Source organism: Sceloporus occidentalis, unplaced genomic scaffold, assembly GCF_023333645.1.
Source record: "Sceloporus occidentalis isolate IW3139 unplaced genomic scaffold, rSceOcc1.0.p SCAF_127, whole genome shotgun sequence".
Lineage (NCBI taxonomy): Eukaryota > Metazoa > Chordata > Lepidosauria > Squamata > Phrynosomatidae > Sceloporus > Sceloporus occidentalis.
The window spans coordinates 1,072,710-1,088,023 of NW_028317107.1; the positions used below are offsets into that span (position 1 = coordinate 1,072,710).

Consider the following 15,314-nt stretch of genomic DNA (forward strand, 5'->3'; position numbering starts at 1 on the left):
AAAATTGGAGGAACTTGGTTCAGGATTTGTATGGTTTTATCATCAAAGGATTTAATTTACATTAATCAATAGAATAGAAAAAAAATATATTTTTGTTTACATTTTTTTAACCATTAAGAGTCAGTAGATTTTTTTAACAGCAAGTCTCTTTATTATGCTAGAGGTATTTTAGGAACAGGTGACCCCAATGCTTGACGTCTTCTGTGTCATCGAAAAGGGGAAGTGTTTGACGGATCTTAAATCCCTTCTCCTTTTAAGAGTCATGTCACAGGTACGAGTATAATTCTGAATGATTTGTCACATTCTAATGAGATGAAAGGTAACTACATGCCACTAACACTATAACTAGATTGTAAGTTCTTTTGATCACGGCCCTTCTCACCTACAGTTTTTGTAAGTAAAATTGTTATGTTATATACTACTTGTGAGGTCCTGTTTACCCATTGTACAGCGCTACGGAATATGATGGTGCTATATAAAACTATAAATGATAATAATAGGTATTATTATTATTATTATTATACCTAAAACATTATTCATAAACTCTAGTTTGTAAGGCAAAAAATCTAAAGAAAAAAACCTAGTAGATCAGGCATTCTATTTCATTAATAAACTTGATGCAAAGTGTTTCTTTTGTGACCTTTTGTGTCACATGACAATTAAATATTCCCCGAATTGTTATTATAATTATTATTAGTAGGAAGGCTTTGACCATATAACACACTACTAGAAATAATAATTCTAATACACCATTTAAAGGTGTTTAGCAGTGCAGATGGAACAGCAGCTTTAAAAAGATGCACTGTAAGAGTTTCTTAAGGTAAATTCAGCGAGATGAGAATTATCGGTGGCAAAATCCTTAAAAGAAGACAAACGCAGCAAATATTCTGCAGGGGATCAAGATTGTCCCCAACGTAATAATAATACAATGTGGACTCGATAGGACTACTAATGAGATGGTCTATGGTGAGCAGGTTGGTGTCGACCTCATCCTCATTGGTTGCCAACATTAATGACTCCGCACCCAGCAGCACAGTGATGCAAAAATATTAATGTTCATTCATAGATGCTGACTATATAAATATATATAAATATATATATACTATATATATATATACCATATATATATATATATATATATATATTTCTAATGGGGGTAATCTATATCATTTATATATATACGGTATATATATATATATATATATATATACGGTATATACATATGTATATATATATATATATATATATATATATATAGCGGCAGCAGATTCCATAGCGCTGTTATAGGGGACAGTGAAAATATTGAACAAAATACAATTTAAAAATAATAATAACACAGATTAAAAAATACTGGCACTGAAGGAGAAGGGCTCTTGCGAGGTTATAATCTATTGTAGGTGAAACAAAGTATCTAAGAATTAGTGTTACCCTAAAATGTATAGGGGTTAAACTGTGAAACGTGTAGGAGCGTATACTGGTGGCAATACACCTTTTTTTCTATTTATTACAGGATTCTTGGCGTATCCATGGGAACCGCTGAAATCCAGTAATGATACTCCTGCTTCTCCCATGTGAGTAGTATATCCGAGCAAGGTCGATTCCGGAGGCCATAAGATTTGTGTGTGTGTGCGCGTGTGTGTGAGTGAGATACATTAATATTACATAACGTATATGCTTAGTACACACCGCTAAATATAGTCTGCAGGCTGAAGATGGTTAAGAAATATATATTTTTTTGTATAAATTGTACCATAGGAAGCCCAAGCAAGGGGCTACAGAGTCTATACAGCTGGTGTATAGATTTAGAAATATATATATATATATATATACTGTATATATACTGTGGTATATATATATATATATATATATATATATATATATTATTAATCCCTTGGCTGTGCCAATTTCCAGGCAAAACAAAAATATTTGTTTATTTTCATTGGTCGCTGATGGGTTGCATTTGTAGAGTTTCTGTTGCAAAATCTTAAAATGGGCAAAGAATGATTAGTATTATTAATTCTAGATTTTTGCCTTTGGGGCTACGCGTGTTGGCGTGATTCAGGGACACAGCAGATTCATTCTCTATATACAGGCTGGAGACATTGGGTGTGCCGTCGGTGGTTCCCTTCGCCATCTGTATGTCATCGTCAGGATTTTACCTTCACAGATCCCACCTCCAGGGTCATATCAGAATATATAGGGGCCCTCGCCAATGCCCATTCCCTGGTACCTGCCATTCTATAGACCACCACAGTCATGGGTTCCTCAGCTTCTGGGCCCCTGGCACATGGGGCCCCATTGCAGCTGCTCCCCATTGGCCCCTGTGGTTACCCCCCCCCCGGCCAGAGAGTTCTCAACAGAATTCTGTGCAACAGGAGTCGAACGTATGTGGAACAGTAGTGGAAGGTGGATTCTCTATCTTTACTGCCCTTTCTGCAGTTTCCATAATAAAAGTGATGGATACATATGGAGTCCTCAAGAATCTTCACTCCTATTGGCTAGGTGATGTAAGTCAGGATGATTACTTGTTTACCACCCCATGTTTTTGTTCCGGATCACGTTATTAACCGATTTGACATCCCGGCAGCCGGGAAGCTTATAACGAGAGCCGAGGAAGACCCGGCCACCCAGTATTATTGGCATTACTGATTCAGCAGCTGAATAACATGTTGGAAAGCCTTCCCCGCTCAATGCTGCCTCTCTCGAGCCGTTCCCATGGAGACCGCTTAGTCTCGCTGTGTTTGCTCCTCCGAGCTATTGTGAATTCTCTATAGAGCCCTCGAGGAGAAGAAATGGGGGGGTGGGGGTGGGGGGTAAACATCCCAAAACACCTTTCATTTATTGCTGCTGTGAAATACAATAGAATCAAACTAATGCTGAATTATATGTGTTAGAACACGATTCAACCATCGCAGTAGGGTTGTATTTTTTGCTGCCTCCAGATCTTTATTATTTTTTTAACTTTTTCGTGGCTGGATTTTACAAGACAACTCAATTGGCCTTTAGGGTCGCTTGTTTCCGAAAATCAAAGGGGTTAAACTTCACGTCCTCTGCTTTTATGCTCTAAACAAACTATAGATATTGAAATACTCCGTTACAATCCTTGACTGGCAGGAGAAAATGCTGAGATATTTAAAGGGAAACCAGCGGAAACCTTTATCTTTACAGAAACTGCTAAAATCAATTGAAATAACCTCTGGAAAACTCAGAAACGACACCTCTCAGATGTCTTGTGGGAACAGCTAGCAAAAAAGAAGCCCAAAAACCATTAACTGTGAAGCAGATCCCTGAGTTTAGACGTGTAGACGTATGCCTAGATGTGACAAGTGATCCCTGTGGGGTGTAAATGATCCGCGTCTGTGAGCTCCATGTGACAAATCTCCAATCAGACCCTGAGAGACACAATTAGAGGATCACTTATGTTTTTTTTTTAACTGACATTTGATATTTCTTTGAAAAACTGTTAAGAGACAAGAGTGACGTGTAGTGGCCATTTGGGGAATTGCAGACAGATTTCACACCATTAACTCCAAAATGTATGGATCAAATGTGGACCGCGACATACCATGAAACTCAGCTTGGCATTTAAAATGTATAGTAAATAAAGTCTTTTCTGGATGAACCAGTTTCCAAATAACAGTCAAGCTTGTACTGGCCATCTGGCACTCCGGGCAAATGCCTGGTGGGCTACTGGCCGCAGCACCTCATACTCAACCAATCTTCACCTCCAGTGGCAGATTGGGTGATGGGTTGGCGGCCATCAGCTTTAAAGTGCCAGGGAAATTGAGAATGTTTTTATTCTGGAATAGCTCTGATTGCGAAATCTTAACTATAAAGTGACCTTTGTAAGGAAAGAATTCAAGGAATTTCCATAAAAGCTTAAAAGTACGATTTGTCAAAGAACATTTCATAATAATCTTCCCATGCCAGCCATTACATCATCACACGGAATCCTCTGACAACAAATATATATTTGCTATCCTTACCAGAATTATTAACTCTTTGTTCAAAATTCTGTCTCTAATAAAGTGTTGCTTTCAATGTTCTGTGTCCTCAATATTTGATCTAACTTTTTATTAAATATTCCATTTTATTTTATTTTTTTATTACAAATCAATAGGTCACAATATGCTCAGTAGCGCTCCCACTCTAGTTAAAAATGTAAAAATCAATGAGAGCTGCAGCAGCCAATCGCATAGACCCAGGCCTAGGGGTGGTTGATGCCCCCCGGCTCAGCACAGCCTCCATAGACCTTATTAAAGGTAAATACAGCACTTATGTGATTGGCTCCTGCTACCTCCATTGATCTCACTAGAGTGGGAGTGCTACTGAGCATGTGCAAGAAGTGTACTGACAAATGCTTCCTGGTTTCAAATGAGGCAGCAGGGGGAGGAGTTAAGTGATACAATAACTAAAGAATGACTTTACTAATTTGCATGCTGTGAAATGCATTTGCGTCCATGCAAAATGGACTCCAATATACATTTAATATTTGTTTATGAGGGAGATGACCTCAGACATTGTTGTCCAACTTGCAGCTCCCAGGGAGATACACGACCCCAGATTAACTGCCCCCTCAGCATTTGGCTTCGCGTGACCGTTGCATGAATGATGAGAGAGGGAAAGAGTGAGAGTGTTTATGTATGTGTAAGAGTAGGGTGTTAGGGTGAGTGAGTATGTGTAAGTGTATGGTGTTAGAGTAGATGTGTGTTAGTGCAAGTGTATGGTGTCAGCATGAGTGTGTGTTACTGTATGGCATTAGGGTGGGGATGTGTTATTGCAGGTGTTAGTGTGTATGAACGTATGGTGTTAGCATGTGTGTGGGTTTTACTGTATGGTGTTGCAGTGTATGTGTATTAGTGTATGCTGTTAGTATGAATGTGTGTATTTTAGTGTGTGATGGTAGCTTTTGTGTCAGGGGGAGGCCTACTGTTGGCATGTGTACGGTGTTAGTGAGTGGATATTAGAGCAAGCTCGTGTGTTAGTATGTACGTGTGTGTTTTAGTTATGGATGGATGGGGGGGGGGGGGGATACTGCGCCCAGGCGCCAATAACCCTGCCTGGAGTTATGAAACTTTGTTACACAATGGTGTAGTTGATTTACACACCATGGGGTCTAGCACAGTAGGGGATCTCCCCGAAGGCACGCTCTTCTTATCTAGAACAGTAAATTACACGGTACTGGTAAAGGGGATTACGTGAAACCTTAACCTTCCGTAAAGAGATTGAGCAATAATTCACCAATAGACACCCAGACCTGGCATAGGGGAGGGATTTTTATGTTTATTCAGGGTGTGGCTTGTAATATATAAATTATGTTTACGGCCTCTTGCCATAATTAATTTCCAGAGCTGAAGGATAGAAGAAGGTATGATGGGTTATTCACTCATGGGGGGCTTCATAATCACAGCCGCCTGGATCTTGGCCACAGTCTGCTACGCTGAAGATTCCTGTCCAGGTAAAGATGTGTTAATATATATATATACATATAGATATATAGATATATATATATATATATTGGGAACTCTCTGGGATTCGGATTTCTCTGGGGTTTATAGATACAGTTTATAGAAGTTTATGTGAATTTCCATATTAATGCGCTTAAATTTATTTTTCTCCTTACATTTTAAGGGTATATATATTTTGACCCTTTCTTCTTATTGTTCGTTGTCTCTCTTCCCACAGATGTTAAGATAATAGGAGTTGGTGACTCTGAGAAGTTGACCATCCTGAGGGGGTGTCCGGGGGCTCCTGGAGCTCCTGGGCTAAAGGGGGAACCGGGAGAGAAAGGTGAGCGTGACTCCAACAAAACAGACATGAGGGTCTTAGGGTCTTCCCTCTACGTTAAAGTGTCTGCTGGTGTACTAACTCTCCCACTAAGAAAATTAAGGGTGGCTGAGCATACTGGGAGTTGAAGTCCAATAAAAACAATACAGCTGCTCGTTGTCATCTTCCCTTTTAAATTTACCTATAAATTCCAGGCAGCACCCATGGGGTAATTGTGTGTGAGTGTGTCTTTTAGCTATTTGTTGCTGGATAGTGTACCATGAGAACACCAATGTGATAATAGGATATAAAATGATGATACATTTAGCTACCCTTAATGATTAAAAATAGTAGGTTATGGAATACAGAACCTTCAGCTTCTCCATTGTTATTATGACCTACGAAGTATATTAGAGAACCCACAATGGTTTCAGTTTGTTGTTGGTATTTACAGGAGAAAAAGGATCATCGGGGGTGCCTGGAAAGGTTGGACCACCAGGACAAAAAGGTAACCAATTAAGAGAGCAGAGCTTAATTATGCTTTGGCCAATTCATATAACCAAAACCTCTCATTTATATTATGTTTATATATTTGTTGCCAACTTTATTAGGGTGAGAAGCGCAGACAGTATTTTGTTTTTTGTATACATTGTACAGCCAACACACTGTATTTGCAGCATGCTCACACTGTTTGGTAGGCCTTATATTATACATTTGTATTATTTGAGCCTGAGACTAGCTTAGCGCACCGACATTTTTTCTTTTCCCAATTAAGAGAGCAGCCATACTGTACTGGAGATTTGTAGGAAAAGAGGAATCCGTCTTGCTGGTGCTTTTATCTCTCCCATCCACCATCATAATGAGTTCCTGTAGACATTTAAAATGACCATTCTTCACCTTTGTTCATGTTCTGCCTTCTACCTGCCCATGTCCTACCCATACATACGGTTTAGGGCAAAAGGTGAAGGGCATCTAAGATAGAAGTCTAGTAGATTCCAATACCGTTACTTTTTATTGCCCTCTCTCAAGGCTCTATAATACCCCAAGCATCACTAAAGACAACTCAAGAGCAGTTGAAGGCTCTCTCCATCGGTGACATCAATAGGGATTCTTAAGCCCAACATGTTATTAGAACCAGGGAGATCTCATGATTTTACATTTGTGAATGGATACACCATACATTCATATAGTAGAAGTTATAGAGTTATGGTTTGACACGGGTAAGGAATGGTTCTCTCTATGATGGTTCTCTAGTGTTTGCATTTATACTTCTGCTTTCGTTCTTCTGATGCAGGTGAAATTGGTGCCAATGGAATAAAAGGAGAAAAAGGTGAGAAATTATTAGAGAAAAAATCTTAACAGAGAACTTACATTAGTATTTTACTTTGCCGAGGAGTTGACTTTTCTTTAATACGTTCCGTAAGTTTCAAGCAGCACCCAACTTACCTGTCATTATTGACTGATTTGATTCACATTAGCATTCGCCCAAACAATCAGCATTGTAGACATGAGAGTTATTTAATGAGGGTCCGTCATGCCACTGAAAGGAGTCTTTGTGTTTTGGCCAACAGGAGAGAAAGGGGAACCTGGAGCATCACAACCGTTATATGGTGAGTAAATGTTTGTTTTTTCAAAAGTCAAAATCCTTTCTTGAAAGACATTGTAATCAAGGATATAAAATGCTGGTCAAACAAACTTCAGTTTCAAAATTACTCTTGTGGTTGACGTAAGACAGAGACACTTGGTGTCAAGAGATCTTCAATTAGCGTTTGGTCCAGGTCCATTCAGATATTAAATCACTCCCTGGCCAAACAGAACCTTTCCCTGGGACGATCCACAAGTTAGACGATGACACTTCTGTTCTGAGATACTATCGGCCTCAAATGTATTGTTTCAGCAGTAACATTAAGTAACATTTTATTTTATATATGTCTAACTGTGACCCGAATGGGTCTGATCTGTTGGGAAATGAGATGTTTCTATGTTTCGACTTTTGTCTCAGCTGCCAGGAACTGTAAGGAGCTCCTAGACCAGGGAGAGATCCTGAGTGACTGGTACACGATCTATCCAGATGGAGAACAAGCCATGAAAGTTCTGTGTGACATGGACACAGACGGAGGAGGGTGGATTGTAAGTAAGCCGCTGGCTAATTGGATGTCAAGTGGGTACCAACTGCCCCACTTTGGTTAAGGCTTCTGTCCGGCTGTCTGCCCCAGGAGGACCAATGTTCACTTTATGGCAGAACATATATTGCGTATGTCCAAAGTGGGCAGGATGTTTGACCATTGGGCAGAGCAAAATGTCACTCTGCCCGTTGATGACATCATTTCCATGTTCTGTCCTGATGAAACAAATCGGACTGTTGGGAAGAATGTGTGACCCACAGCAAAACTCACCAGGGTGGATCATAACGATGGAAGTGTACGGTTCCATCACAATTATTAGATTATTATTATTTAATGATTTAAATATCAACCTAACAATTTGGATTTACAGAAGCGTGGAGGGCTCTGTTCAAAAGAGCTTACAATGTAGATAACCTTTTCGATACAAAACAACAGCTTAGGTGGCATCTTGTGCCACATTCAAAGTCACTGAGCTCTTCAGTATGACCCAAATCTACTGCCAACGCTTCTCTATAGAGATGACTCTTCTCACTGTACAGCTGGCGAGAAACGACGGAAACCTCAATGGATTTATTTATTTTTTGTTCTGAAAAAGTCTCTTCCCAACGTGTTTGGGTTGTTATGAAGCTCTACGTGATCTTCGCTTTCCTTATGTCTCAACACAGGTTTTCCAAAGACGTTGGGATGGATCAGTAGATTTCTTCCGCAATTGGAATTCCTACAAAAGGGGGTTTGGTGGTCGGCTGAACGAGTTCTGGCTGGGGAACGACAATATTCAGAAGATAACATCCACTGGTAATTACCCCCCCCGTATACTGTATATAGTGAGTTATTTATACTTAATATGTAAAATCCACGGTTCCGTTCTCTTCAGGTAAATGGGAACTCCGTGTCGACCTACAAGATTTTGAAACTACAAAGACTTTTGCCAAATACTCGCCCTTCCAAGTACTAGGAGAGTCTGAGAAGTACCAGCTAGTACTCGGAGCCTTTCAGGAGGGCACGGCAGGTAAGCAGATCCTTTCTAATTAGGATGTATAGCTTATGATCCTACAGATATGCCAATTGTACCCCGATTGTACCGATTGTGTCACTTATGTTGTCTTTTTTGGGTTTGGAGGAGAGCAGCCTGCACCCCTTTTTTTTGCTGGAACCTCGTAGTCTCCAAAGACCACTCATAAATATTTTAAATTATTTTTTCAGGAGATTCTATGGCTGGTTTGAATGGTGTGAAATTCAGTACCAAAGACAACGACAATGATTTGTATGAAGAAGGAAGCTGCTCCGAACTTTACAAAGGGGGCTGGTGGTACACCAAATGCCACAACGCCAACCTGAATGGATTATATCTACAGGGGCAACACAGTACCTACGCTAATGGCATTAACTGGTCCTCTGGCAAAGGCTACAACTACTCCTACAAACATTGTGAGATGAAGATTAGACCTGTTTAAAATCTTAATGAAACTTTAGAATTTTCATTTAAAAAAATTATGCTTTTTTTATATGGAAACAGGGATAGATTTTTGAGACGTCACATCAGGCGGTGGCTTGGAGACTTTTGTTGGGGGCAGGGCTGTCACACTGAAGTGGGAGTGGCTATCTTTAAACTCCACCCACTTCCCTGAGTTTTCAGACCCCTACTCAGCCAAGCCGTCCACAATGGGGTCGAGATGAGGTCTTTAGAATCTATGCCTAGGGGTGCCTCGATGGACAATCCAAGTCTTCACTGAAGAAGACGCACGAAAAAAACAGTACCTCATTATTATTAATGAAATGATTGCTTTTGGCCACTTTAAATGTTTTAAGATTTACAATGATTTAAAATGTAATATTAACATTTAAAAATATTGAAAATGTTTTATGAAGATTTAAAATGATTTAAAATGTTGCATTAAAAACTGTCATCGCTACGGAATGTGTTGGCGCTTTATAAATGAATGTAATGTTTGCACTGCAGGTCCCATCACTCTCAGCCAGTAAGAGTGCCACAGATGTGTCCTTCTGTACAGGTGTAATTGGAATTATATGTTGTGTAAACGGTTCCACAAAACTTTTTGTCCACCTGACATTACATAGGTTGGAAAGTTAGAGAAATCAAAGAGCGCAATCGTGAACATATCACAGATCTCGCTAGTGAGAGCCCCCCCTCCTGGGAATGTAGTGGGGGAGATATATTGGATCTTTTAGCTAGATACTCGCAAGCCATTGGGATTCAATGCCAGAGATGATGTGAACAGTTTTTTTTTTATCATTTTTTTAGTCTTTTGCATTTTTTTATAATATACATTTAGTTATTTTGTTGCTTTCTTTATATTTCTAACAGACCTTGCATTGGGTGCCATATTATATATTATACCTTAATATACATGCATTCATATATATATTTCTATGTTGATATGCACATTTGAGATCCTCTATATATTTAAGGAATATATTTTCAGTAGCTTCTATGTGTCCAAATATTGCTGTTTTGTTATATTTACCTCGCACGCCCTCTAGTGTCATTTCTGATTATTGCAACTTAGCGTTGCTTTGCTTTTTGAGAGATCTCTCTCTGTAGTGACACCAGAGGCAATTGTTTGGTTGTTTGTTCAGATGTTTTTAATTGTTTTTTTTTTAAATTTCAAGAAGTATTTAAACTCCTTTAACACCTTTTAGTGCTTAGGTGGCTTTTGACGAAGAGCTATGCGAAATATGTTAAGCGTTTGCGTTGAATTGGTGAGATGCACTTGGGATCTTCCCTTTGATAACGCCCTGCCTGCTATGAGTGTTATTTACATAAATTCTATTACTTTTATAAATTTTTATTTACATACCTTTTATTACCCCTGAATAAAATTTTGCATGTTAGGGCTAAAACCGAATGAAAACCTATACTACCTGGAGACATGGGTACCTCTTTTACCCAAACATTTATTCTCTTGTCTCTAGTCGCTGAGATGGGTGTTCTTAAGCTCTATGGAAGCATTCAGGCGATAAATTATTGTGCAATAATTACATTTTCTTTTTTTTCATTACTACTATCAGATTAAAAATGTTTTCTGAAATATTGCTCGGTTTTCTTTTTTGCCCCATAATACAATGTTTTTGAGGCGGTCAGATATTAGCCATTTAATCTCCCATCTGGACCCTCAAAAGTCTGGAGCTCTTGAAACGAGTGAAGCGTTTTGTGGCGGTGGTGGACGGGTAACACAAATGGTGTAGGTTGTCTAATAGGTCATTTACCACAAAAAATAATTCAATGTCACAATAACAGCCGTGGAAGTCGATGTATTTTTTAGACTTGAATTCAAACAGAAACCAAAAAGATTTAAAATCATATTTTGCTATTTTTATTTGGATGGCTAATTACTAAAAAAGCAGATTTATTACAAGACAATCCTACAAACTGGGCAAAAGGAGTCATTTCATTCATAATAAGTACGGTTTTGTTTCTCTTCTGATTGTGTTTTTTTCGTTTTTTCGATACTAAAGACCTCACCTAGACCCCATTGTGGATGACTTGGCTGAGTAGGGGTCTGGAAACTGGGGGATGTGGGTGGGGTTTGAAAAATCTAGCCCTGCTTCCATATACAAAACACCCATCATTTTTAAATGAAAATTCACAAATTTTAAACAGGTCTAATCTTCATCTCACAATATTTGTAAGAGTAGTAGTAGCCTTTGCCAGAGTTCCAGTTAATGCCATTGGCGAAGGAACTGTGTTGCCCCTGTAGATATAATCCATTCAAATTGGCACCGTGGCATTCGTTGTACCACCAGCCCCCTTTGTAAAGCTCGGAGCAGCTTCCCGCTGCATACAGATCGTTGTCTTTGTCTTTGGTACTGAATTTCACACCATTCAAACCAGCCATAGAATTTCCTGAAAAAATAATTTAAAATACAGAGTGGTCTTTGGAGGCTACGAGGTTCCAACAAAAAATGGTGCAAAGTGACACAATGGGTACAATCGGGGATCCTAATCTTATAGGCTGCTTTGGCATCCGTAGGATCATAAGCTATACATCATAATTAGAAAGGATCTGCTTACCTGCCGTGCCCTCCTGAAAGGCTCCGAGTACTAGCTGGTACTTCTCAGACTCTCCTAGTACTTGGAAGGGCGAGTATTTGGCAAAAGTCTTTGTAGTTTCAAAATCTTGTAGGTCGACACGGAGTTCCCATTTACCTGAAGAGAACAGAACCATGGATTTTACATATTAAGTATAAATAACTCACTATATACAGTATACAGGGCCATCACGGAGAGGCACGTTGCTCGGGTGGGGGGTAATTACCAGTGGATGTTATCTTCTGAATATTGTCGTTCCCCAGCCAGAACTCGTTCAGCCGACCACCAAACCCCCTTTTGTAGGAATTCCAATTGCGGAAGAAATCTACTGATCCATCCCAACGTCTTTGGAAAACCTGTGTTGAGACATAAGGAAAGCGAAGATCACGTAGATCGTCATAACAACCCAAACACGTTGGAAAAAGACTTTTTCAGAAAAATAAATAAATCCATTTAGATTTCCGTCGTTTCTCGCCAGCTGTACAGTGAGAAGAGTCATCTCTATAGAGAAGCATTGGCAGTAGATTTGGGTCATACTGAAGAGCTCAGTGACTTTGGATGTGGCGCAAGATGCCATCTAAGCTTTTTCTTTGTATCAAAAAGGTTATCTAGATTGTAAGCTCTTTTGAACAGAGCCCGCCACACTTCTGTAAATCCAAATTGTTAGGTGATGCACTACCTGATATTTAAATCAATAAATAATAATAATCTAATAATTGTGATGGAACCGTACACTTCCATCGTTATGATCCACCCTGGTGAGTTTTGCCGTGGGTCACACATACTTCCCAACAGTCCGATTTGTTTTATCAGGACAGAACATGGAAATGATGTCATCAACGGATAGCGTGACATTTTGCTCTGCCTAATTTTCTTGTTGTTGTGGTCTCACACCCCTGGCCCACTTTGGACAGCAGGGCAGAAGCCTTAACCAAAGTGGGGCAGTTGGTACCCAATTGACATCCAATTAGCTAGCGGCTTACTTACAATCCACCCTCCTCCGTCTGTGTCCATGTCACACAGAACCTTTATGGCTTGTTTTCCATCTGGATAGATCGTGTACCAGTCACTCAGGATCTCTCCCTGGTCTAGGAGCTCCTTACAGTTCCTGGCAGCTGAGACAAAAGTCGAAACATAGAAACATCTCATTTGCCATAGTTTTTAGTTTTTTTTTTAGACATATATAAAGTAAAACTAAAGACTTAATGTTACTGCTAAAAATACATTTAATAGTAGCTCAGAACAGAAGTGTCATCGTCTAACTTGTGGATCCTCCCAGGGAAAGGTTCTGTTTGGCCATGAAGTGATTTAATATCTGAATGGACCTGGGCCAAGAAGATCTCTTGACTTTGGGCACCAAGTGTCTCTGTCTTACGTCAACCACAAGAGTAATTTTGAAACTGAAGTTTTTTTGACCAGCATTTTAAATCCTTTCTTACAATGTCTTTAAAGACAGGATTTTGACTTCTGAAAAGACAAACATTTACTCACCATATAACGGTTGTGATGCTCCAGGTTCCCCTTTCTCTCCTGTTGGCCAAAACACAAAGACTCCTTTGAATGGCATGGCGGACCCTCATTAAATAACTCTCATGTTTACAATGCTGATTGTTTGGATGAATCCTAATGTGAATCCAATCGGTCAATAATGATAAATAAGTTGGGTGCTGCTTGAAACTTCAACTTCTCAGCAAAGTAAAATACAAATGTAAGTTCTCTGTTAAGAATTTCTCTAATAATTTCTCAGAATCTCACCTTTCTCTCCTTTGATTCCATTGGCACCAATTTCACCTGCATCAGAAGAACGAAAGCAGAAGTATAAATACAAACACTAGAGAACCATCATAGAGAGAACCATTCCTTACCCGTGTCAAACCATAACTCTATAACTTCTACTATATAAATGGATGGTGTATCCATTCACAAATGTGAAATCATGAGATCTCCCTGGTTCTAAGAACATGTTGGGCTTAAGAATCCCTATTGATGTCACCGATGGAGAGAGCCTTCAACTGCTCTTGAGTTGTGTTTAGTGATGCTTGGGGTATTATAGAGCCTTGAGAGAGGGCAATCAAAAGTAACGGTATTGGAATCTACTAGACTTCTATCTTAGATGCCCTTCACCTTTTGCCCTAAACCGTATGTATGGGTAGGACATGGGCAGGTAGAAGGCAGAACACGAACAAAGGTGAAGAATGGTCATTTTAAATGTCTACGGGAACTCATTATGATGGTGGATGGGAGAGATAAAAGCACCAGCAAGACGGATTCCTCTTTTCCTACAAATCTCCAGTACAGTATGGCTGCTCTCTTAATTGGTTACCTTTTTGTCCTGGTGGTCCAGCATTTCCAGGCAACCCCGATGATCCTTTTTCTCCTGTAAATACCAACAACAAACTGAAACCATTGTGGGTTCTCTAATATACTTCATAGGTCATAATAACAATGGAGAAGCTGAAGGTTCTGTATTCCATAACCTACTATTTTTAATCATTAAAGGGGAGCTAAATGTATCATCATTTTATACCCTATTATCACATTGGTGTTCTCATGGTACACTATCCAGCAACAAATAGGTTAAACCAGCTACATTGTTTTTATTGGACTTCAACTCTCATTATGCTCAGCTACCCTTCATTCTTAATGTTAGTGGGAGATTTATTACACCAGCAGACACCGTGACATAGAGGGAAGACTAGTGGACCCCAGGACCCTCATGTCTGTTTTGTTGGAGTCACGCTCACCTTTCTCTCCCGGTTCCCCCTTTAGCCCAGAAGCTCCAGGAGCCCCCGGACACCCCCTCAGGATGGTCAACTTCTCAGAGCCACCAAGTCCTACAAGCTTAACCTCTGTGGGAAGAGAGAAAACGATCGATAAGAAGAAATGATCAAAATATATACATAATATCTATAATTTAAAATGATACATTTAAGCGCATTCATACGAAAATGTTGCAAATTTACAGAATTCTGCGAATCTTCCATAAACTGTATCCCTAGAGAAATCCATTATCCATTTTTAATAAGGATTTTAAGATTTGAGTTTGCATCCGTCTACTTCCTACATTTTTTGCAATTTAGGGTACAAATCTGATCCAACTTATGGTTAAATGGGGAGGGGGGGCATTTTACTTATATATATATATATATCAATAGTCAATGTTTTCATTTACCTGGACAGGAATCTTCAGCGTAGCAGACTGTGGCCAAGATACAGGCGGCTGTGATTATGAAGCCCCCCATGAGTGAATAACCCATCATACCTTCTTCTATCCTTCAGCTCTGGAAATTGTTCATGACAAAAAATAGAAACATAACATGCATTTATATATAAAAAGCCACACCCAGAATGAACCTAAAACCCCTCCCCTA

At 39.4% G+C, this 15,314-nt stretch overlaps 2 protein-coding genes across 2 annotated transcripts; one reads left to right on the forward strand and one right to left on the reverse strand.

The window, feature by feature from the left end:
• The first annotated feature begins 5,373 nt into the window (after nt 1-5,373).
• Nucleotides 5,374-9,346, forward strand: LOC149281800 (ficolin-1-like). Its single transcript, XM_089498966.1, has 9 exons — nt 5,374-5,458; nt 5,686-5,790; nt 6,221-6,274; nt 7,061-7,096; nt 7,338-7,376; nt 7,769-7,896; nt 8,558-8,687; nt 8,767-8,901; nt 9,096-9,346. Exons 1-9 carry the CDS (start codon nt 5,374-5,376, stop codon nt 9,344-9,346), a joined length of 963 nt encoding a protein of 320 aa, XP_089355092.1.
• Nucleotides 9,347-11,506: 2,160 nt separating this feature from the next.
• LOC149281801 (ficolin-1-like) lies at nt 11,507-15,200 on the reverse strand. Its single transcript, XM_089498967.1, has 9 exons — nt 15,116-15,200; nt 14,688-14,792; nt 14,267-14,320; nt 13,699-13,734; nt 13,435-13,473; nt 12,931-13,058; nt 12,170-12,299; nt 11,926-12,060; nt 11,507-11,757 (listed from the first exon to the last, which is right to left on the reverse strand). The coding sequence occupies exons 1-9, from the start codon at nt 15,198-15,200 to the stop codon at nt 11,507-11,509; spliced, it is 963 nt and encodes a 320-aa protein (XP_089355093.1).
• Nucleotides 15,201-15,314: the final 114 nt, after the last annotated feature.